The sequence below is a fragment of the Hyla sarda genome, chromosome 7, assembly GCF_029499605.1.
Source record: "Hyla sarda isolate aHylSar1 chromosome 7, aHylSar1.hap1, whole genome shotgun sequence".
Classification (NCBI taxonomy): domain Eukaryota; kingdom Metazoa; phylum Chordata; class Amphibia; order Anura; family Hylidae; genus Hyla; species Hyla sarda.
In genome coordinates this window covers 162744096-162769848 of record NC_079195.1, presented here as the reverse complement: position 1 = coordinate 162769848, position 25753 = coordinate 162744096, and the positions used below count along the sequence as shown (strand labels likewise).

Sequence of the window (25753 nt, the reverse complement as noted above, 5' to 3'; positions counted from 1 at the left end):
AGTAGTGGAAGGCGTCTTGTAGACAGAATCCATTACTAAGCTGGGGCTTAGCGTTAGCCCCCAAAACAGCTAGCACTAACCCCCAATTATTACCCCGGTACCCACCGCCACAGGGGTTTTGGGAAGAGCTGATACCAACAGCCCCGGAGCGTCAAAAATGGCACTCCTGGGCCTAGGCGGTAACAGGCTAGCATTATTTAGGGTGGGGGTAGTGCCAGTAACAATGGTCCTCGCCCACCCTGGTAACGTCAGGCTGTTGCTGCTTGGTTGGTATCTGGCTGATACTGAAAAAATGAGGGAACCACACACTTTTTTTTATTTATTTATAAAGTTCCCACTATTTTTAGTATCAGCCAGATACCAACCAAGCAGCAAAAGCCTGACGTTACCAGGGTGGGTGAGGACCATTGTTACTGGCCCTCCCCAGCCTAAATGATGCCAGCCTGTTACAGCCTAGGCCCAGAAGCGCCATTTTTGACACTCTGGGTCTGTTGGTACCGGCTCTTCCCGACACCCCTGTGGCCGTGGGTACCGAGGTAATAATTGGAGGTTAACGCTAGCTGATTTTAGGGCTAACGCTAAGCCCCGGCTTAGTAATGGATTCCGTCTATAAGACAGCTTCCACTACTAACCCTGAAAATTGAATTATAAAAACAAGACACATTGAAAAAAAAATGTATTTAAAAAAAATACTCCCCCACAGCCCTTGTTAACCATTTTATTGAAATAAAAAAAATGCTGGTCATCATCACAGTCCACCGAATCTGACGTAGTCCTCCGCATTCACGTATCTCAAATGAGAAGAAAAGAAAAACAAGAAATATGGGTTAGTAAATTTTTTGTGCTCTCCCCTGGGAAGAGCGCACATAATGCAGCGTGTTCCTAAAGAGGGAGTCTCCAATTGTTGCTAGACTACAACTCCCATCATGGGGGGCTGTAGTTAAGCAACAGCTGGAGTCTCCCTGTTTGGGAACACACTGCCAGAAAGGCTCTGTTCCCATTATGCAAAACCCCTGCGAACAGAGATCTGTCCCTCTGCCCCTGGACTTCTACTCCTATCATGGGACAGAGCCTGTCCCATGATGGGAGTAGTTGTAGTACCGCAGCGCTGCTGAGGGATGGCACTTACACATCCCCCGGCTGCAGGACTTTTAGGGCTACTACTCCCATGATGGACAGACTCTGTCCATGATGGGAGTTATAGTCCAGGGGCTGAGGTTAAGATCGCATCGGGTCATTCTGCAGAGACCCACTGTGATCCGCATGGAAGTTAACAAGCCGGCTTCTATACACAGCTGTCATAATTCATAATCCCCGCTGCCGGGAGAGGGGAGCTCTGATTTGTCAATAGCTATCCACCAGAGCTCCCGTGTTCCGGTGGCAGGGATTATGACAGTGTATATACAAGCTGGCGGCCAGCGCGATGTAGACCATATAAGGCCGGCTTGTATAGTTAATAAATGCGGATCGCAACAGATCTCCAGAGAATGAACTGCTGCGATACGCATTTAAATGAAAAAGCCGGCGGTACATGCAGCTACACTGCGCTTCTGTGCTCCTTTATACACTGACATAATTCATAATCTCCGTCACCAGAACACTGGAGCTCTGATTGGTGGATAGCTATTGACGAACCAGAGGTCCCCTCTTCTGGTGGGGATTATGAATGATTACAGTGTATGTAGAAGCCGGCGGCAGCGCAGTGTAGACGCATGTACCGCCGGCTTTTTAACTTAAATGTGGATCGCAGCAGATCATTCTCTGGAGATCTGTTGCGATCCGCATTTATTAACTATACAAACCGGCGGTACATGCATCTACACTGCGCTGCCGCCGGCTTCTATATCCACTGTAATAATTCATAATCCCCGCCGGAACACGGGAGCTCTGATTGGTGGATAGCTATTGACCAATCAGAGCTCCCCTCTCCCAGCAGCGGGGATTATGAATTATGACAGCTGTATATAGAAGCCGGTGGCAGCGCAGTGTAGACGCATGTACCGCCGGTTTGTATAGTTAATAAATGCGGATCGCAGCGGGTCTCTGCAGAATGACCCAGTGCGATCTGCACCTCTGCCCTTGGACTATAACTACCATCATGGGCAGAGTCTGTGCATGATGGGAGTAGTAGTCCTAAAAGTTCGCAGCCGGGGGATGTGCAAGTGCCATCCCTCAGTGCTGCGGTACTACAACTACTCCCATCATGGGAAAAACTCTGTCCCATGATAGGAGTGGTAGTCCAAGGGCAGAGGGGCAGATGACTCTCCTGTGATCCACATTTATTAACTATACAAGCCGGCGGTACATGCGTCTACACAGCGCTGCCGCGGGTTCCTATATGCAGTTCTTATAATTCATAATCCCCTCTAGGAGAGGGGAGCGCTGATTGGGGGATAGCTATGGATAAATCAGAGCTCTCGTTTTCCAGCGGCGGGGATTATGAATTAGGAGCGGTGTATATAGGAGCGGCGTGCAGTGCAGTGTAGCCGCATGTACTGCCGGCTTTAACAGTTAATAAATGCAGATCGCAGCTGGTCTCTGGATAATTACCTGCTGCGATCTGCACCTCTGCCCCTGGACTACAACTCCCATCATGGGCAGAGTCTGTCCATGATGGGAGTAGCCGTTCTTACTGTATCAAAATAGACACTTTGGTACGTGTCCTCCGAGGTGGTGTATATTTGTGCAAGAAAATGCCCTTTGCACATTTTTTGTGCACAAAAAAAAAAACGCAATTAGTAAATTTGATTCTACAGTAGAAAGAGCTCTGTGGTAAACTTAACTGTAGACAAGGGGAGGAAAAATTCTATCAAAATTTGCGCAAAAAAATTGACACAGAACAGCTCTACATACAATGATAAATTCCCCCCATAGTGTGTATGTGTGTATGTATGTTCCACAATAGCGTTCAAACGGCTAAAGATATTAACATGAAACTTGGCACACATATTACTTATATGTCCACTTAAAATAAAGGATAGTTAATTTAACCCTTTACTACCCCCATTTGTGAGGGTCGGGGTTTTTGTTTAAAGTCCCATGCAAATCAATGGGAAATGTATGTTCCCACATAACTTCCGTACGGCTGAAGATATTTCAATACCTGGTACACATTACAGGTCAGGATATGAGGACGGGATGGGAGGACGGGATAGGAGGTCGGGATAGGAGGTTGAGATAGGAGGACGAGATAGGAGGACGAGATGGTCGGGATAGGAGGTCGAGATAGGAGGTCAAAATAGGAAGTCGAGATAGGAGGTTGGGATAGGAGGTCGAGATAGGAGGGCGGGATAGGAGATGGAGATAGGAGGTCGAAATAGGAGGACAGGAGATCGGGATAGGAGGTCGAGATCGGAGGACGGGATCGGAGGACGGGATCGGAGGACGGGATCGGAGGACGGGATCGGAGGACGGGATAGGAGGTCGGGATAGGAGATTGGGATAGGAGGTTGGGGTATGAGGACGAGATATGGGGTTGGGATATGACAACAATATATGAGGACGGAATTTGACGTCAAAAGCTTTTCCTTTCACAACAAGCATTATGAAGGCAAAAACCGGGCAATGCCGGGTACTCAGCTAGTGTACTAAATAAATTGGCACAAGCAACAGATCACTGAAAACATGATCAGGGTGAAATGCAATTGTGTTAAATTCAATTCGTTTAACTGTTCAACCCCTTAAGGACTCAGCCCATTTTGGCCTTAAGGACTCAGACAATTTCATTTTTACGTTTTCATTTTTTCCTCCTCGCCTTCTAAAAATCATAACTCTTTTATATTTTCATCCACAGACTAGTATGAGGGCTTGTTTTTTGCGCGACCAGTTGTCCTTTGTAATGACATCACTCATTATATCATAAAATGTATGGCGCAACCAAAAAACACTATTTTTGTGGGGAAATTAAAACGAAAAACGCAATTTTGCTAATTTTGGAAGGTTTTGTTTTCACGCCGTACAATTTCTGGTAAAAATGACATGTGTTCTTTATTCTGAGGGTCAATACGATTAAAATGATACCCATTATTATATACTTTTATATTATTGTTGCGCTTAAAAAAAATCACAAACTTTTTAACCAAATTAGTACGTTTATAATCCCTTTATTTTGATGACCTATAACTTTTTTATTTTTCCGTATAAGCGGCGGTATGGGGGCTCATTTTTTGCGCCATGATCTGTACTTTTTTTTGATACCACATTTGTATATAAAAAACTTTTAATACATTTTTTATAATTTTTTTTTTAATAAAATGTATTAAAAAAGTAGGAATTTTGGACTTTTTTAATTTTTTTTCGTTCACGCCGTTCACCGTACGGGATCATTAACATTTTATTTTAATAGTTTGGACATTTACGCACGCGGCGATACCAAATATGTCTATAAAAAATGTTTTTTACGCTTTTTGGGGGTAAAATAGGAAAAAACGGACGTTTTACTTTTTTATTGGGGGAGGGGATTTTTCACTTTTTTTTTACTTTTACTTTTACATTTTTTTACATTTTTTTTTACACCTGAATAGTCCCCATAGGGGACTATTCATAGCAATACCATGATTGCTAATACTGATCTGTTCTATGTATAGGACATAGAACAGATCAGTATTATCGGTCATCTCCTGCTCTGGTCTGCTCGATCACAGACCAGAGCAGGAGACGCCGGGAGCCGCACGGAGGAAGGAGAGGGGACCTCCGTGCGGCGTTATGAATGATCGGATCCCCGCAGCAGCGCTGCGGGCGATCCGATCGTTCATTTTAATCGCGAACTCCCGCAGATGCCGGGATCTGTATTGATCCCGGCACCTGAGGGGTTAATGGCGGACGCCCGCGAGATCGCGGGCGTCGGCCATTGCCGGCGGGTCCCTGGCTGCGATCAGCAGCCGGGATCAGCCGCGCATGACACGGGCATCGCTCCGATGCCCGCGGTTATGCTTAGGACGTAAATGTACGTCCTGGTGCGTTAAGTACCACCTCACCAGGACGTACATTTACGTCCTGCGTCCTTAAGGGGTTAAAGGGGTACTCCGGTGAAAAACCTTTTTTTTTTTAAATCAACTGGTGCCAGAAAGTTAAACAGATTTGTAAATTATTTCTATTAAAAAATCTTAATTCTTCCTGTACTTATTAGCTGCTGAATACTACAGCGGAAATTCTTTTCTTTTTGAAACACAGAACTGTCTGCTGACATCACGAGCACAGTGCTCTCTGCTGACATCTCTGTCCATTTTATGAACTGTCCAGAACAGCATATGTTTGCTATGGGGATTTCCTTTTACCCTTTTCCGTCTGACCACAGTGGTCTCTGAGGACACCTCTTTCCATTTAAGGAACTGTCCAGAGCAGGAGAGGTTTGCAATGGGGATTTTCTCCTACTCTGGAAAGTTCCTAAAATGGACAGAGGTGTCAGCAGAGAGCACTGTGATCAGACAGAAAGGAAATTAAAAAATTAAAAAGAACTTCCTCTGGAACATACAACAGCTAATAAGTACAGAAAGGGTTAATATTTTTTAATAGAAGTAATTTACAAATCTGTTTAACTTTCTGGCACCAGTTGATTAAAAAAAAAAGTTTTTCACCGGAGTACCCCTTTAACCTGTTGGGGACGAAGGGCGTATGCACACGCCCTTGCGTCCTGGTACTTAAGGACAAAGTGCGTATCCATACGCCCGTGGGAATTTTGGTCCCCGTCGCGCGCCGGGTGGGGACCGTACCGGGGTGACTGCTGATATCTATCAGCAGGCACCCCGTGCAAATGCCCAGGGGGGTCATTAGATGTCGGCGATCGGCGCAAATCGCAAGTGAATTCACACTTGCGATTTGCGCCGATTCCGGGTCATTACGGGTCTATGGTGACCCGGTGGCCAGGAATATAAGGGGGATCGCGGTTGTCTAAGACACCCACGATCCCCCTGAAGGGATAGGAGTGAGGTGGCAGGGGTGCCACCCCTCCTATCCCTGCTATTGGTGGTCTAGATGCGACCACCAATAGCAGATCGGGGGCAGGGGGCTTTACTTTCGCTTTCCCTGTCCTGCCCACCCACAATAGGTGGGGCAGAACGGGGAAAACAAAGAGGACCGGGCGCCGACGTCCACATACCCGTCCGGAGGCTGCGGAGCGACGGTGATCGGCGGGCGGCGACTAAGATCTGCGTGCGGCGTGCGGTAGAAGAGGACGGCTCCCTGGATGCGACGGAAGCCGGTAAGTTGCCTAGCAACATCTAGAGGGCTACAGTCTGAGACCACTATAGTGGTCTCTAGACTTTAGCCCTCCAGATGTTGCAAAACTACAACTCCCAGCATGCCCAGACAGCTGTTTGCTGTGTGGGCATGCTGGGATTTGTAGTTTTGCAACAGCTGGAGGTCTACAGTTTAGAGACCACTGCACAGTAATCTCTAAACTGCCCTCTAGATCTTGCAAAACTACAACTCCTAGCATGCCCACACAGCTGTTTGCTGTCTGGGCATGCTGGGAGTTGTAGTCTTGCAACATCTGGAGGTCCACAGTTTGGAGATCACTGTTCAGTGGTCTCTAAATTGTAGCACTCCAGATGTTGCAAAACTGCAAATCGCAGCATGCCCAAACAGCAAACAGCTGTCTCTGCATGCTGGGAGTTGTAGTTGCGTACCTGCAGCTGTTGCATAACTACATCTCCCAGCATGTACTGACAGATCGTGCATGCTGGGAGTTGTAGTTTTGCAACAGCTGGAGGCACACTAGTTGGAAAACCTTCAGTTAGGTTCTGTTACCTAACTCAGTATTTTCCAACCAGTGTGCCTCCAGCTGTTGCAAAACTACAACTCCCAGCATGCACGGTCTGTCAGTACATGCTGGGAGTTGTAGTTTTGCAACAGCTGGAGGCACACTGGTTGGAAAATAATGAGTTAGGTAACAGAACCTAAATGAAGGTTTTCCAACCAGTGTGCCTCCAGCTGTTGCAAAACTACAACTCCCAGCATGTACTGACAGACCGTGCATGCTGGAGTTGTAGTTTTGCAACAGCTGGAAGCACACTGGTTGTAAAATACTGAGTTAGGTAACAGCAAATTTTTCACCGCAGCGCAAATTCCTAGCGGGAAACTCACCGTAACCTGCCAGTGTGAATGTACCCTAATAACACTACACTAAACTAACACAAAATAAAGGGTAAAACACTACATATACACCCCCTTACACTGTCCCCCCCCCCCCCCCAATAAAAATTTAAAACGTATTGTACGGCAGTGTTTCCAAAACGGAGCCTCCAGCTGTTGCAAAACAACAACTCCACACATTTCTGGACAGCCACTGACTTTCCAGGCATGCTGGGAGTTTAGCAACAGCTAGAGGCACCCTGTTTGGGAATCACTGGCGTACAATACCCCTATGTCCACCCCTATGCAATCCCTAATTTAGTCCACAAATGCGCATGGCGCTCTCTCACTTCGGAGCCCTGTCGTATTTCAAGGAAACAGTTTAGGGCCACATATGGGGTATCTCCGTACTGGGGAGAAATTGCACTACAAATTTTGGGGTGCTTTTTCTCCTTTTCCCCCTTATGAAAAGGAAAAGTTGGGGTCTACACCAGCCTGTTAGTGTAAAAAAAAAATTTTTTACACTAACATGCTGGTGTTGCCCTTTACTTTTTATTTTCACAAGAGGTAAAAGGAAAAAAAGACCCCCAAAATTTGTAACGCAATTTCTCCTGAGTACGGAAATACTCCATATGTGGGCGTAAAATGCTCTGCGAGCGCACAACAAGGCTCAGGAGTGAGAGCGCACCATGTACATTTGAGGCCTAAATTGGTGATTTGCACAGGGGTGGCTAATTTTACAGCGGTTCTGACATAAACGCAAAAAAATAAATACCCACATGTAACCCCATTTTGGAAACTACACCCCTCACGGAATGTAACAAGGGGTACAGTGAGCATTTACACCCCACAGGTGTCTGACAGATTTTTGGAACAGTGGTCAGTGAAAATGAAAAATGTAATTTTTTTGTTTGCACAGCCCACTGTTCCAAAGATCTGTCAAACGCCAATAGGGTGTAAATGCTCACTGTACCCATTATTACATTCCGTGATGTGTGTAGTTTCCAAAATGGGGTCACATGTGGGGGGGTCCACTGTTCTGGCACCACGGGGGGCTTTGTAAATGCACATGGCCCCTGACTTCCATTCCAAACAAATTATCTCTCTAAAAGCTCAATGGCGCTCTTTCTCTTCTGAGCATTGCAGTGCGCCCGCAGTGCACTTGATGTCCAAACATGGGGTATTTCCATACTCAGAATAAATGGGGTTACAAATTTTGGGGGGCATTTTCTCCTATTACCCCTTGTAAAAAAAAAAGTAAAATTTGGGGAAAAACCAGCATTTTAGTGAAATTTTTTTTTTTTCATTTACACATCCGACTTTAACAAAAAGTTGTCAAACACCTGTGGGGTGTTAAGGCTCACCGTACCCCTTGTTACGTTCCTTGAGGGTTGTAGTTTCCATAATAGTGTGCGATGTGGGGGGGGGGGGTTTGCTGTCCTGGCACCATAGGGGCTTCCTAAATGGGACATGCCCCCCAAAAACCATTTCAGAAAAACTCACTCTCCAAAATCCGATTGTTGCTCCTTCCCTTCTGAGCCCTCTACTGCGCCCGCCGAACACTTGACATACACATATGAGGTATTTCCTTACTCGAGAGAAATTGGGTTACAAATTTTGAGAGGAATTTTTTTTCCTATTACCCCTTGTAAAAATTAAAAAACTGGGTCTACAAGAACATGCGAGTGTAAAAAATGAAGATTTTGAATTTTCTCCTTCACTTTACTGCTATTCCTGTGAAACACCTAAAGGATTAACACACTTACTGAATGTCATTTTGAATACTTTGAGGGGTGCAGTTTTTATAATGGGGTCATTTACGGGGTATTTCTAACCAGAAGACCCTTCAAATCCACTTCAAACCTGAACTGGACCCTGAAAAATTCCGATTTTGAAAATTTTGCGGAAAAGTGGAAAATTGCTGCTGAACTTTGAAGCCCTCTGATGTTTTCCAAAAGTAAAAACATGTCAACTTTATGATGGAAACATAAAGTAGACATATTGTATTTGTGAATAAATATAGAATTTATTTGGAATGTCAATTTTCCTTACAAGCAGAGAGCTTCAAAGTTAGAAAAATGCTAAATTTTCAAAATTCTCATGAAATTTGGGGATTTTTCACCAAGAAATGATGCAATTATCGACAAAAATTTACCACCAACATAAAGTAGAAGATGTCAAGAAAAAACAGTCTCGGAATCAAATATATAAGTAAAAGCATCCCAGAGTTATTAATGCTTAAAGTCAGATTTGCAAAAAGTGCTCCCGTCCTTAGGGTCCTAATGGGCTCCGTCCCCAAGGGGTTAAACAATGGAGAAGCACTGAACTGAAGTTCTTGCATTTTTCCTGGGAATAAGACTACTTTAAAAGCAACGTAGATAACTAAGTGTGCCTTAAGATTCAGTTTAAACCCTTAAGGACCAGGCCCATTTTGGCATTAAAGGGGTACTCCACTGGAAAACATTTTTTTTTTTAAATCAACTGGTGCCAGAAAGTTAAACAGATTTTTTTAAATTACTTCTATTTAAACATTTTAACCCTTCCAGTACTTATCATAGTTACATAGTTAGTACGGTCGAAAAAAGACATATGTCCATCAAGTTCAACCAGGGAATTAAGGGGTAGGGGTGTGGCGCGATATTGGGGAAGGGATGGGATTTTATATTTCTTCATAAGCATTAATGTTATTTTGTTCCAGGAATGTATCTAATCCTGTTTTAAAGCTGTTAATTGTTCCTGCTGTGACCAGTTCCTGAGGTAGACCGTTCCATAAATTCACAGTCCTCACGGTAAAGAAGGCGTGTCGCCCCTTGAGACTAAACTTTTTCTTCTCCAGACGGAGGGAGTGCCCCCTCGTCATTTGGGGGGGTTTAACCTGGAACAGTTTTTCTCCATATTTTTTGTATGGGCCATTAATATACTTAAATACGTTTATCATATCCCCCCCTTAAACGTCTCTTCTCAAGACTAAACAATTGTAACTCCTTTAATCGCTCCTCATAGCTAAGATGATCCATGCCCCATATTAGTTTAGTCGCGCGTCTCTGTACCCTTTCCAACTCCGCAGTGTCCCTTTTATGGACAGGTGCCCAAAACTGAACAGCATATTCCAGGTGAGGCCGTACCAATGCTTTATAAAGGGGGAGTATTATGTCCCTGTCCCTTGAGTCCATGCCTCTTTTGATACATGACAATATCCTGCCGGCTTTGGAAGCAGCAGCCTGACATTGCATGCTATTCTGTAGTCTGTGATCTACAAGTACACCCAGATCCTTCTCTACCAGTGACTCTGACAGTTTAATCCCCCCTAAGACATAAGATGCATGCAGGTTATTAGTACCCAGATGCATAACTTTACATTTATCCACATTGAACCTCATTTGCCAAGTGGATGCCCAGACACTTAGTCTATCCAAGTCATCTTGTAACCTATACGCATCCTCTATAGACTGTACCGTGCTACAAAGCTTGGTGTCATCTGCAAAGATAGAAACAGAGCTGTTAATACCATCCTCTATATCATTGATAAATAAATTAAACAACAGCGGGCCCAGTACTGAACCTTGGGGTACACCACTAATAACCGGGGACCAATCAGAGTACGAATCATTGACCACCACTCTCTGGGTACGATCCATGAGCCAGTGTTCAATCCAGTTACAAACTAAAATTTCCAAACCCAAAGACCTTAACTTACCTGTCAGACGTCTATGAGGGACAGTATCAAATGCTTTAGCAAAATCCAGAAACACTATATCCACAGCCATTCCTCTGTCAAGGCTTCTACTCACCTCTTCGTAAAAGCAAATTAGATTGGTTTGACAACTTCTATCCTTAGTAAACCCATGCTGGTTATCACTTATAATACAATTATCCCCTATGTATTCCTGTATGTAATCGCTTATAAGTCCTTCAAACAATTTACCCACAATGCACGTTAAACTTACCGGTCTATAGTTTCCTGGGGAAGACCTAGAGCCCTTTTTGAAGATTGGCACCACATTCGCCTTGCGCCAGTCCCTTGGCACAATACCAGACACCAGAGAATCTCTAAATATCATGAACAGGGGTACAGATATTACTGAACTTACCTCTCTAAGAACTCTTGGGTGCAATCCATCTGGCCCTTGAGATTTGCTTACATTTATATAACTTACCTTGTACCATCTCTACATTAAGCCAGTTCAGTACATTACATGATGTGTTACCAGCACTGACCTGGCCAATGTCAGCTCCTTTTTCCATAGTGTATACAGAACTAAAGAACCCATTCAGTAGCTCCGCCTTCTCTTGATCGCCTGTGACAACCTCCCCATTATCATTATTAAGGGGTCCTACATGCTCTGTCCTTGGTTTTTTTGCATTTATATATCTAAAAAAAATATTTAGGATTAGTTTTGCTTTCTTTGGCCACCTGTCTCTCGTTTTGAATTTTTGCTGTTTTTATTACATTTTTACAGATTTTATTAAGCTCCTTGTACTGTTTAAATGTTATAGCTGACCCATCAGATTTGTATTTTTTGAAGGCTATTTTTTATTGTTTATTGCTCTTTTAACATCATTTGTCAGCCATGTAGGATTTAGTTTTAATCATTTATATTTGTTCCCCTTTGGTATATATTTAGCTGTATAGTTATTTAGAGTTGATTTAAAGATGTCCCATTTACCTTCTGTATCAGTATTTGACAACACCTCCCCCCAGTCTATGTCCTGTAGTGCAGCTCTCAGCCCAGGAAAATTTGCCTTTTTAAAGTTATATGTTTTTGCCTTCCCCGTCTGTCTTTGTTTTCTACATTTTAAGTCAAAAGTAACTATATTGTGGTCGCTATTACCAAGGTTTTCCCGCACAGTTACATTACCAACCAGCTCTGCGTTGTTGGAAATGATCAGATCCAACAAGGCATCACTTCTTGTTGGGTCCTCCACAAACTGGCCCATAAAATTATCCTGCAATAAATTTAGGAATTGTCGCCCCTTTGTAGTTTTAGCCAACCCCGGCCCCCAATCTATATCTGGATAGTTAAAATCTCCCATTTTTACCACTGTACCTGCCCGGGCGGCCCTCTCTATTTGTTTATGAAGCCGAACTTCTATCTCTTCAGTGATATTAGGGGGTCTGTAGATTTCCCCAAATATAATTTTTTCAGTATTTCCCTCCTTTTGTAATTCTACCCACAGTGATTCCACCTCCTCAGAATCATCACACACTATGGCATCGTTCACACTGACTTTCATACCACTTCTTACATACAGACAGACTCCACCACCTTTTCTGTTCATTCTATCCTTGCGAAACAATGTAAACCCCTGCAGATTGACAGCCCAGTCATGCGAGGAGTCCAGCCATGTCTCAGTGACCCCAACTATATCAATATGTTCCTCCAGTATCAAGGCCTCAAGCTGCTGTATGTTCCAGAGGAAGTTCTTTTCTTTTTAAATTTCCTTTCTGTCTGATCACAGTGCTCTCTGCTGACACCTCTGTCCATTTTAGGAAGGTCACTTCTGCTTCTGATCTCCCAAGTAAAATTGCCAAGTTGGGCAATGATGCGAGGGCCTCAGTATCAGAGATGGCAACCCTAGTGGATACTGGTCTCCCTAACAGCCGGGGGAACAGCTCAACTAGTAGTGTGGGGGATGGTAACGCAGGTAGGCCAAGACAGTTAGTTGTGGTAGGGGATTCTATAATCAGGAAGACGGATAGAATAATTTGTCGCCAAGACCACCTCAACCGAATTGTTTGCTGTCTCCCTGGTGCCAGGGTACGGTATGTGGTGGAAAGGGTGGACAAATTACTAGGGGGGGCTGGGGATGACCCAGCTGTCGCGGTCCATGTGGGAACCAACGACAGAATACATGGTAGGTGGAGGTCCTTGAAGAATAATTACAAGGAACTAGGTGCCAAGCTGAAGGGAAGGACCTCTAAGGTTGTGTTCTCTGGAATACTTCCTGTGCCATGCGCATCGCAGGAAAGACAGCGGGAGCTTAGGGAGCTAAATGCATGGCTTAAGTCGTGGGTTTTTAGAGCACTGGGCTGACTTTTCATTGGGGTACAAACTCTATTCTACGGATAATTTGCACCTGAATGGAAGGGGGTCCACTGTGCTGGGGGAGAGAATCCTGGAAGGGGTGGCTGAGTATTTAAACTAGGTGAGTGGGGGAGGATAATAAAGAAAGCAGACAGTGGGATGGATAGGTTAGAGAGGGGTCAGGACATAATGGTTGGTGGAGAGGTGTCCTGTGGGGGGAGGTTAAGAGCACTGGGTTACAAACCAGCCGTAAAAATAAATGTAGCCCGAAAAATTGTAATCCCAATAATTCAAAAAATTCCATTAGCCCCAATAACTCAATAACTACAATAAGCCCCATTAACTCAAAAAATCCCATTAGCCCCAATAACTTAAATAACAACGTTAGACCCAATAACGCAAAAAATCCCATTAGACCCAATAACTTAAATAATAATGTTAGACCCAATAACTCAAAAAATCCCATTAGCCCCAATAACTTAGTACAATTAGCCCTTATAACTCAAAAAATAACATTAATCCCAATAACTCTGAAAATCCCATTAGTGAGACTATATGTGTAAAACTTAATGGAAATGTAAAGTGTATGTTCACAAATGCCAGAAGCCTAGCAAATAAAATGGGGGAGCTGGAGGAACATATTGATATAGTTGGGGTCACTGAGACATGGCTGGACTCCTCGCATGACTGGGCTGTTAATCTGCAGGGGTTTACATTGTTTCGCAAGGATAGAATGAACAGAAAAGGTGGTGGAGTCTGTCTGTATGTAAGAAGTGGTATGAAAGCCAGTGTGAACGATGACATAGTGTGTGATGATTCTGAGGATGTGGAATCATTGTGGGTAGAATTACAAAAGGAGGGAAATATTGAAAAAATAGTATTTGGTGTAATCTACAGACCCCCTAATATCACTGAAGAGATAGATGGTCGGCTATATAAACAAATAGAGAGGGCCGCACGGGCAGGTACAGTGGTAATAATGGGAGATTTTAACTATCCAAATATAGATTGGGGCCGGGGGCTGGCTAAAACTACAAAGGGGAGAAAATTCCTAAATTTATTGCAGGATAATTTTATGGGCCAGTTTGTGGAGGACCCAACAAGAAGTGATGCCTTGTTGGATCTGATCATTTCCAACAACACAGAGCTGGTTGGTAATGTAACTGTGCGGGAAAACCTTGGTAATAGCGACCACAATATAGTTACTTTTGACTTAAAATGTAGAAAACAAAGACAAGCGGGGTAGGCAAAAACATATAACTTTAAAAAGGCAAAATTCCCTGGGCTGAGAGATGCACTACAGGCATAGACTGGGGGGAAGTGTTCTCAAAATCAACTCTAAATAACTATACAGCTAAATATATACCAAAGGGGAACAAATATAAACGAAATCCTACATGGCTGACAAATGATGTTAAAAGAGCAATACATAACAAAAAAATAGCCTTCAAAAAATTCAAATCTGATGGGTCAGCTATAACATTTAAACAGTACAAAGAGCTTAATAAAATCTGTAAAAATTTTATAAAAACAGCAAAAATTCAAAATGAGAGACAGCTGGCCAAAGAAAGCAAAACTAATCCTAAATATTTTTTTAGATATATAAATACAAAAAAAACAAGGACAGAGCATGTAGGACCCCTTAATAATGATAATGGGGAGGTTGTCACGGGCGATCAAGAGAAGGCGGAGCTACTGAATGGGTTCTTTAGTTCTGTATATACTATGGAAGAAGGAGCTGACATTGGACAGGTCAGTGCTGGTAACACATCATGTAATGTACTGAACTGGCTTAATGTAGAGATGGTACAAGGTAAGTTAGGTAAAGTAAATGTAAGCAAATCTCCAGGGCTGGATGGACTACACCCAAGAGTTCTTAGAGAGGTAAGTTCAGTAATATCTGAACCCTTGTTCATGATATTTAGAGATTCTCTGGTGTCTGGTATTGTGCCAAGGGACTGGCGCAAGGCTAATGTGGTACCAATCTTCAAGAAGGGCTCTAGGTCTTCGCCAGGCAATTATAGACCGGTAAGTCTAACGTGCATTGTAGGTAAATTGTTTGAAGGACTTATAAGGGATTACATACAGGAATACATAGGGGATAATAGTATTATAAGTGATAACCAGCATGGGTTTACTAAGGATAGAAGTTGTCAAACCAATCTAATTTACTTTTATGAAGAGGTGAGTAGAACCCTTGACAGAGGAATGGCTGTGGATATAGTGTTTCTGGATTTTGCCAAAGCGTTTGATACTGTCCCTCACAGACGCCTGACAGGTAAGTTAAGGTCTTTGGGCTTGGAAACTTTAGTTTGTAACTGGATTGAACACTGGCTCATGGATCGTACCCAGAGAGTGGAGGTCAATGATTCGTACTCTGATTGGTCCCCGGTAATTAGTGGTGTACCCCAAGGTTCAGTACTGGGCCCGCTGTTGTTTAATTTATTTATCAATGATATAGAGCTCTGTTTCTATCTTTGCAGATGACACCAAGCTTTGTAGCACAGTACAGTCTATAGAGGATGTGCATAAGTTACAATATGACTTGGATAGACTAAGTATCTGAGCATCCACTTCACAAATGAGGTTTAATGTGGATAAATGTAAAGTTATGCATCTGGGTACTAATAACATGCATGTATCGTATGTTTTAGGGGGGATTAAACTGGCAGAGTCACTGGTAGAGAAGGATCTGGGTGTACTTGTAGATCACAGACTACAGAATAGCATGCAATGTCAGGCTGCTGCTTCCATAGCCGGCAGGATATTGTCATGTATAAAAAGAGGCATGGACTCAAGGGACAGGGACATAATACTCCCCCTTTATAAAGCATTGGTACGGCCTCACCTGGAATATGCTGTTCAGTTTTGGTCGCCTGTTCTGTGAACTTATGGAACAGTCTACCTCAGGAACTGGTCACAGCAGGAACAATTAACAGCTTTAAAACAGGGTTAGATACATTCCTGAAACAAAATAACATTAATGCTTATGCAGAATTATAAAACTACATCCCTTTCCCTTATCCCCTTACACCCTTCCCTTCAAGGCCCTGGTTGGACTTGATGGACTTATGTCTTTTTTTCAACCATACTAACTATGCAACTATGTATAAATATATCAGGGGGCCATACAGAGATATCTTCCATGATCTATTTATACCCAGGACTGTATCAATAACAAGGGGGCATCCTCTATGTTTAGAGGAAAGAAGGTTTCAACACCAGCACAGACGGGGGTTCTTTACTGTAAGAGCAGTGAGATTGTGGAATTCTCTCCCTGAGGAGGTGGTCATGGTGAACTCTGTAAAAGAATATAAAAGGGGTTTGGATTAATTTTTGGAGAGTAATAACATTGCTGGTTATGTATACTAGATTTATAGGGACAGAACGTTGATCCAGGAATTTATTCTGACTGCTATATTTGGAGTCAGGAAGGAATTTTTACCTCAAGTATGAGGGTTTTTTGCCTTCCTCTGGATCAACTCAGTAGTTACTCAGTAGGGATATAGGTTGAACTTGATGAACTCTGGTCTTTTTTCAACCTCATGAACTATGTTACATGCTGGGAATTGTAGTTTTGCAACAGCTGGAGTTCCAACTACAACTCCCAGCATGCCCTTTGGTAGCATGTGCATGCTGGGGGTTGTAGTTATGCAACAGCTGGAGGCACATTATTTCTATGAAAAAGTCTGCATCCAGCTGTCGCATAACTACAACTCCCAGCATGCACGGACAGCCGAAGGGCATGCTGAGAGTTGTAGCAGTGTGCCTTTAGCTGTTGCAAAACTACCACTCTCAGCATGCCCTTCGACTGTCAATGGATGCTGATTGTTGCAGTTTTGCAACAACTTGAGACACATTGGTTGTGAAACAGAGTTTGTGTCCTAACTCAGTGTTTTGCAACCAGTGTGCCTCCAAATATTCCAAAAATGTAATTCCCAGCATGCACTGAGAGACTGTACATGCTGGGAGTTCTAGTTTTGCAACAGCTGGAGGCCCACTGGTTGCGAAACACTGAGTTAAGTAACAAACTCTCAGTGTTTCACAACCAATGTGCCTCAAGCTGTTGCATTACTACCACTCCCAGCATGTATGGTCTGTCAGTGTATGCTGGGAGTTGTAGTTTTGCAACAGCTGGAGGTTTGCACCCCCTCCTGCATGTGAATGTACAGGGTACAGTCACATGGGTGGGGGTTTACAGCAAGTACTGCTGCAAGTTTGAGTTGCGGCATATTGTCCGTCGCAGCTCAAACCCCCAGCGAGAAACTCACTGTAAACCCCTGTCTGTGTGAATGTACCCGAAAAACACTACACTACACTACACAAAATAAAAAGTAAAACACTACATATACACATACCCCTACACAGTCCCCCGCGATAAAAAAAACCTCAAAAAACGTCTAATACGGCAATGTTTCCAAAACAGAGCCTCCAGCTGTTGAAAAACAACAACTCCCAGTATTGCCGGACAACCACTGACTGTCAAGGCATGCTGGGAGTTTTGCAACAGCTGAAGACACCCTGTTTGGGAAACACTGCCGTAGGGTAATTTTTGTTTCGGATTCAAATCCCCAATTTAGGCCTCAAATGCGCATGGTGCTCTCTCGCTTTGTAGCCTTGTCGTATTTCAAGGCAACTGTTTAGGGCCACATATGGGGTATCTCCGTACTGGGGAGAAATTGCATTTTTGGGGGGCTTTTTCTCCTTTTACCCCTTATAAAAAGGTAAAGTTGGGGTCTACATCAGCATGTTAGTGTAAAAATTTTCTTTTTTACACTAACATGCTGGTGTTGCCCCATACTTATAATGTTCACAAACAGTAAAAGGAACAAAAGACCCCCAAAATTTGTAAAGCTATTTGTCCTGATTACAGAACTACCCCATATGTGGGCGTAAAAAGTGCTCTGCCAATGCACAACAAGGCTCAGGAGTGAGAGTGCACTATGTACATTTGAGGTCTAAATTGGTGATTTGCATAGGGGTGGCAGATTTTACAGTGGTTCTGACATAAATGCAAAACAATAAATACCCACATTTTGGAAACTACACCCCTCATGGAATGTAACAAGGTATAGTGAGCCTTAACACCCCACAGGTGTATGACCATTTTTTCGTTAAAGTTGGATGTGAAAATGAAAAAAAAAATAATGTTTTCACTAAAATGCTGGTGTTACCCTACATTTTTCATTTTCACAAGGGAGAATACAAAAAAAAGACCCCTAAAATTTGCAGCCCCATTTCTACAACATACCCCATATGTGAATGTAAAGTGCTCTGCGGGGGCGAACTACAATGCTAAGAAGAGAAGGAGCGCCATTGGGCTTTTGGAGAGAGAATGGGGGAGATTTATCAAAACCAGTGCAGAGTAAAAGTTGCCCAGTTGCCCATAGCAACCAATCAGATCTCTTCTTTCATTTTCAAAAGGGCCTGTGGTAAATGAAAGAAGTGATCTGATTGGTTGCTATGGGCAACTGGGCCACTTTCCCTCTGGACAGGTTTTGATAAATCTCCCCCAATGTGTCCGAAATTGAAGGCCAGAACAGTGGACCCCCTCCCACATGTGACCCCATTTTGGAAACTACACCCCTCACGTACTGTAATAAGGGGTACAGTGAGCATTTACACCCCACAGGTGTCTGACAGATTTTTGGAACAGTGGTCCATGAAAATGAAAACAAAATGTTTTCATTTGCACTGCCCACTGTTCCAAAGATCTGTCAAATGCCACTGGGTTGTAAATGTTCACTCCACCCCTTATTAAATTCTGTGAGCGGTGTAGTTTCAAAAATGGGGTCACATGTGGGGAGTCCACTGTTCTGGCACCATGGGGTGCTTTGTAAATGCACAAGGCCGCTGACTTCTATTCCAACCAAATTCTCTCTCCAAAAACTCAATGGTGCTCCTTCTCTTCTGAGCATTGTAGTTCGCCAGCGGAGCAGTTTATATCCACATATGGGGTCACAAATTTTGGGGGCTTTTTCTTTTAGTACCCCTTGTGAAAATGAAAAATTTGGGTTAACACCAGCATTTAAGTGAAAAAAAATCTAATTTTTTATTTTCACGTCCAACTTTAGCGGAAATTTGTCAAACTCCTGTGGGGTGTTGAGGCTCACTGTACCCCTTGTTACATTCCTTGAGGGGTGTAGTTTGCAAAATGGTATGCCATGTGTATTTCTGCTGTTCTGCACCATAGGGGGCTTCCTAAATGCGATATGCCCCCCAAAGCAAAATTTGCTTTCCAAAAGCCAAATGTGACTTCTTCTCTTCTGAGCATTGCAGTGTGCCCGCAGTGCCCTTGACATCCAAACATGGGGTATTTCCATACTCAGAAGAGATGGGGTTACACATTTTGGAGGGAATTTTCTCCTATTACCCCTTGTAAAAATGTAACAATTGGGGGAAAAACAGCATTTTAGTGAAAAAAAAAATTAATTTACACATCTGACTTTAACGAAAAGTCATCAAACACCTGTGGGGTGTTAAGGCTCACTGAACCCCTTGTTACACTCCTTGAGGGGTGTAGTTTTCAAAATAGTATGCTTTTTTTTTTTTTTTTTGCTGTTCTGGCACAATAGGCGCTTCTTAAATAGGACATGCCCCCCAAAAACCATTTCAGAAAATCTCACTCTCCAAAATCCCATTGTCGCTCCTTTCCTTGTCAGCCTTGTAGTGCACCCACAGAGCATTTGAGATCCACATACTGTATGAGGTATTTCCTTACTGGAGAGAAATTGGGTTATAAATGTTGTTCTTTTTCTTCTTTTACCCCTTGTAAAATTTGTTAAACTGGGTCTACAAGAACATTCTAAATGAAGATTTAGAATTTTCTCCTTCACCTTGCTGCTATTCCTATGAAACACCTAAAGGGTTAACACATTTTCTGAATGTCATTTTGAATACTTTGGGGGTTGCTGTTTTTTTATAATGGGGTCATTTATGGAGTATTTCTATAATGAAGACCCCTCAAATTCACTTCAAAACTGAACTGGTCCCTGAAAAATTCTGATTTAGAAAATTTTGTGAACAATATTAAGTTGCTGCTGAACTTTGAAGCCCTCTGATGTCTTCCAAAAGTAAAAACATGTAAACTTTATGATGCTAATATAAAGTAGACATAGTGTATATGTGAATCAATATATAATGTATTTGGTATGTCTAATTTCCTTATAAACAGAGAGTTTCAAAGTTAAAAAAATGCAACATTTTCACATTTTTCATAAAATTTTGGGATTTTTCACCATGAAAGGATGCAAGTAACGCCGAACGTTTAACACTATGTTAAAGTAGAATATGTCATGAAAAAACTACCTTGGAATCAGAAAGAAAAGTAAAAAGCATCCCAGAGTTATTAATGCTTAAAGTGACAGTGGTCAGATTCGTAAAAAACGCTCTGGTCCTTAAGGTGAAAATGGGCTTGGTCCTTAAGGGGTTAAACATTTTTTTTTCCAGTGGAGTGAGTACCCCTTCAATGGATTAGAGAGCACATGATTTTTTAATGTATGTTTAAAAAGTGTGCCTTTGATCATAATTACGTACCATTGTCAAAAACACCTCTTCTTGAAGACCACCAAAGACGATTCTTAACACCTGTGGGAAAACAACATAGTCAATAGTCTAAATTATAACAAAAAGTTCCACTACAACTTAGAATTTTTGTAGCATGTTTGATGTATCATCATAGAATATATGTCCTAAGTCCTCCAATACATTATTGACTGATCAAAAAAATAAAGGGAACACTAAGATAACACATTCTAGATCTGAATGAATGAACTAATAGTATGAAATACTTTCGTCTTTACATAGTTGAATGTGCTGACAACAAAATCACACAAAAATTATCATTGGAAATCAAATTTATCAACCCATGGAGGTCCGGATATGGAGTCACACTCAAAATCAAAGTGGAAAACCACATTACAGGCTGATCCAACTTTGATGTAATGTCCTTAAAACAAATCAAAATGAGGCTCAGTGGTGTGTGTGGCCTCCACGTGCCCGTATGACCTCCCTACAATGCCTGGGCATGCTCCTGATGATATGGTGGATGGTCTCCTGAGGGATGTCCTCCCAGACCTGGACTAAAGCATCTGCCAACTCCTGGACAGTCTGTGGTGTAAAGTGGCGTTGGTGGATGGAGCGAGACATGATGTCCCAGATGTGCCCAATCAGATTCAGGTCTGGAGAACGGGTGGGCCAGTCCATAGCATCAATGCCTTCCTCTTGCAGGAACTGCTGACACACTCCAGCCATATGAGGTCTAGCATTGACTTGCATTAGGAGGAACCCAGGGCCAACCGCACCAGCATATTGTCCCACAAGGGGTCTGAGGATCTCATCTCAGTACCTAATGGCAGTCAGGCTACCTCTGGCAAGCAGATGGAGGGCTGTGTGGCCCCCCAAAGAAATGCCACAACACACCATTACTGACCCACCGCCAAACCGTTCATGCTGGAGGATGTTCTCCACGGCCTCTCCAGACTCTGTCACGTCTGTCACATGTGCTCAGTGTGAACCTGCTTTCATCTATGAAGAGCACAGGGCGCCAGTGGCGAATTTGCCAATCGTGTGTTCTCTGGCAAATGCTAAACTTCCTACGCGGTGTTGGGCTGTAAGCACAAACTCCACCTGTGATGTCGGGCCCTCACCACCCTCAAATGGTCTGTTTCAGACCATTTGAGTGTACACATGCACATTTGTGGCCTGCTGGAGGTCATTTTGCAGGGCTCTGGCAGTGCTCCTCCTTACACAAAGGCGGAGGTAGCGGTCCTGCTGCTGGGCCGTTGCCCTTCTACGTCCTCCTCCACGTCTCCTGATATACTGGCCTGTCTCTTGGTAGCGCCTCCATGCTCTGGACACTACGCTGACAGACACAGCAAACCTTCTTGCCACAGCTCGCATTGATGTGCCATCCTGGATGATCTGCACTACCTGAGCCACTTGTGTGGGTTGTAGAATCCATCTCATGCCACCACTAGAGTGAAAGCACCGCCAGTATTCAAAAGTGACCAAAACATCAGCCAGGAAGCATAGGAACTGAGAAGGGGTCTGTGGTCACCACCTGCAGAACCACTCCTTTATTGGGGGTGTCTTGCTAATTGCCTATAAATTCCACCTGTTGTCTGTTCCATTTGCACAACAGCATGTGAAATTCATTGTCAATCAGTGTTGCTTCCTGAGTGGACAGTGTGATTTCACAGAAGTGTGATTGACTTGGAGTTACATTGTGTTGTTTAAGTGTTCCCTTTATTTTTTTGAGCACTGTACAAATGCTTAACTTGTTTATTCTCTTGAGGCATAAGTGAATACAATAAAGTTTGCTCAGAGCAGCACAACCAGTAAATGGTTCAGTCACCATACCAACCCACAATACTAAATATAGTATAATAAATTACAAATGAAAATACATGTCTGATGATTATACATAATGGTGACTCATTATAAACATCTTAGCAATACAGCCGCTTTGCAATAGTCTGAATAAAGCATAAATTTGATTTTTTTTTATATTGCTTAACCCCTTAAGAATGGGGCCAATTTTATTTTTGCATTTTCATTTTTTCCTCCTTGCCTTCTAAAAATTATCCACAGATGGTTTGTTTTTTGCGTGACCAATTGTACTTTGTAATGACATCACTCATTTATCATAAAGTGTACGACAAACTCCCAAAATTATTGTGGTAGCTTGGGGGGTGCAGGGTGAATAGGGTGTAGCTGTGCAGTGATGAAAGGGTGTAGCATTAATCCTTAACTTTCATGACACCTGGGTGCGGGTTCCTCTGCATATGTGTTAAGGCTAATTTATTAAGCCTGTATTTGTGGGAGGGGCGGGATTTCACTATAAGAACCCGCGGCAGTACCTGTGCTTGACGCAGCGGGTTCGTCACGTGCTTCCGATCAGCTGACTTGTTGTGTCAGCTGACCGAACCCGGAAGTCGCTGACATGGTCGGCGAGGGAGAGGGTAAGGAGCCGGACCGAGCGGGGGTAGCGAATCCTGATGTTCCCTTGCTCTGGAGGTAAGTCAGTACGGAGGGGTCCCCCCGTTCAGCCCGGCCCATACTGCGGCCGGCTCGGGCCACACTACACAGGATTTGACGGATGTGCCTGCTCGGGGTAACTGCCGGCTCGGGCCATGCTACATAAACGTGACATTTTTTATGGGGTAGTTGCCAGCTCGGGCCACGCTATAATGTTTTGTTATATCATAGGGCCTGGGGCTGGATATGGCCAGCTATGGCCATGCGATTTACATATGGGCCAGCTCAGGCCAAGCTACAGTGTTGTGCTAGTAGCGTTCATGCAGCGCATGCGCTTGTAGTACCAGTGCTGCATGGACGCTGGTAGTACCGTACATGTACCCATATTATTCATACTCTGCTCCGCTATGCACATTTCAGTAAGAGGTTAATTATATGTCGGTACGCTCTGACTGCTCCGCTCTGCACATTACAGTAGGGGTTAAATTTATGCCGGCACACTCTGACCGCTCCGCTCTGCACATTACAATAGGGGTTACTCATATGCCAGCACGCTCTCTGACTGCTCTGCACATTACAGTAGGGATTAATTATATGCCGACACGCTCTGACTGCTCCGCTCTGCACATTACAGTAGGGGTTACTTATATGCCAGCACGCTCTCTGACTGCTCTGCACATTACAGCAAGGGGTTAATTATATGCCAGCACGCTCTGACCGCCCCACTCTGCACATTACAGTAGGGGTTACTCATATGCCAGCACGTCTTTGACTGCTCTGCACATTACAGCAAGGGGTTAATTATATGTCAGCATGCTCTGATTGCTCTGCTCTGCACATTACAGTAGGAGTTAATTATTTGCCAGCACGCTCTCTGACTGCTCCGCTCTGCACATTATAGTAGGGGTTACTTATATGCCAGCTCGCTCCCGGACTGCCCTGCACATTACAGCAAGGGGTTAATTATATGCCGGCACGCTCTGACTGCTCCGCTCTGCATATTACAGTAGGGGTCAATTATATGCCAGCATGCTCTCTGACTGCTCTATACATTACAGTAGGGGTTAATTATATGCCAGCATGCTCTCTGACTGCTCTGCACACTACTGTAAGTGGTTTATTATATGCCAGCATGCTCTCTGACTGCTCCGCTCTGCACATTACGGTAAGGGGTCAGTTATATGCCAGCACGCTCTCTGACTGCTCTGCACATTACAGTAGGGGTCAATTATATGCCAGCACGCCCAATGACTGCTCCGCTCTGCATATTACAGTAGGGGTTAATTACATGTCAGCACGCTCTCTGACTGCTCCGCTCTGTGCATCACTGTAAGGGGTCAATTACATGCCAGCACGCTCACTGACTGCTACGCTCTGCATATTACAGTAGGGGTTAATAATATGTCAGCACGCTCTCTGACTGCTCCCCTCTGCGCATCACTGTAAGGGGTTAATTATATGCCAGCACGCTCTCTGGCTGCTCCGCTCTGCATATTACAATAGGGGTTAATCATGTGCCGGCACGCTCTGACTGCTCCACTCTGCATATTACAGTAGGGGTTAATTACATGCCAGCACACTCTCTGACTGCCCCGCTACGCATATTACAGTAGGGGTTAATTATATGCCAGCACGTTCTCTGACTGCTCCGCTCTGCGTATTACTGTAGGGGTTAATTATATGCAAGCACGCTCTCTGACCGTTCCCGTTCGGCACATGACAAGTAGGGGTTAATCATATGCCCGCACGTTTTCTGGCTGCTCCACTCTGCACATTAAACAGTAGGGGTCAATTATATGCCAGCATGCTCTCTGACTGCTCTGTACATTACAGTAGGGGTTAATTATATGCCAGCTGACTGCTCTGCACACTACTGTAAGTGGTTTATTATATGCCAGCATGCTCTCTGACTGCTCCGCTCTGCACATTACGGTAAGGGGTCAGTTATATGCCAGCACGCTCTCTGACTGCTCTGCACATTACAGTAGGGGTCAATTATATGCCAGCACGCCCACTCACTGCTCCGCTCTGCATATTACAGTAGGGGTTAATTACATGTCAGCACGCTCTCTGACTGCTCCGCTCTGTGCATCACTGTAAGGGGTCAATTACATGCCAGCACGCTCACTGACTGCTCCGCTCTGCATATTACAGTAGGGGTTAATTATATGTCAGCACGCTCTCTGACTGCTCCGCTCTGCATATTACAGTAGGGGTTAATTATATGCCAGCACGCTCACTGACTGCTCCGCTCTGCATATTACAGTAGGAGTTAATTATATGCCAGCACACTCACTGACTGCTCCGCTCTGCATATTACAGTAGGGGTTAATTTTATGTCAGCACGCTCCCTGACTGCTCCCCTCTGCGCATCACTGTAAGGGGTTAATTATATGCCAGCACGCTCTCTGGCTGCTCCGCTCTGCATATTACAGTAGGGGTTAATCATGTGCCGACACGCTCTGACTGCTCCACTCTGCATATTACAGTAGGGGTTAATTACATGCCGGCACTCTCTCTGACTGCCCCGCTACGCATATTACAGTAGGGGTTAATTATATGCCAGCACGTTCTCTGACTGCTCCGCTCTGCGTATTACAGTAGGGGTTAATTATATGCAAGCACGCTCTCTGACCGTTCCCGCTTGGCACATGACAAGTAGGGGTTAATCATATGCC

At 43.8% G+C, this 25753-nt stretch overlaps 1 protein-coding gene across 1 annotated transcript in view; it reads right to left on the bottom strand.

Annotated features, from left to right (window-relative positions):
- The window catches only part of LOC130282672 (72 kDa type IV collagenase-like), a 150676-nt gene that overhangs the window by 89803 nt on the left and 35120 nt on the right, over positions 1 to 25753 (bottom strand). Inside the window, exon 6 of the mRNA XM_056531161.1 lies at positions 20634 to 20684. Coding sequence (XP_056387136.1) covers positions 20634 to 20684 — 51 coding nt within the window. The remainder of the gene's footprint in view (positions 1 to 20633; positions 20685 to 25753) is intronic.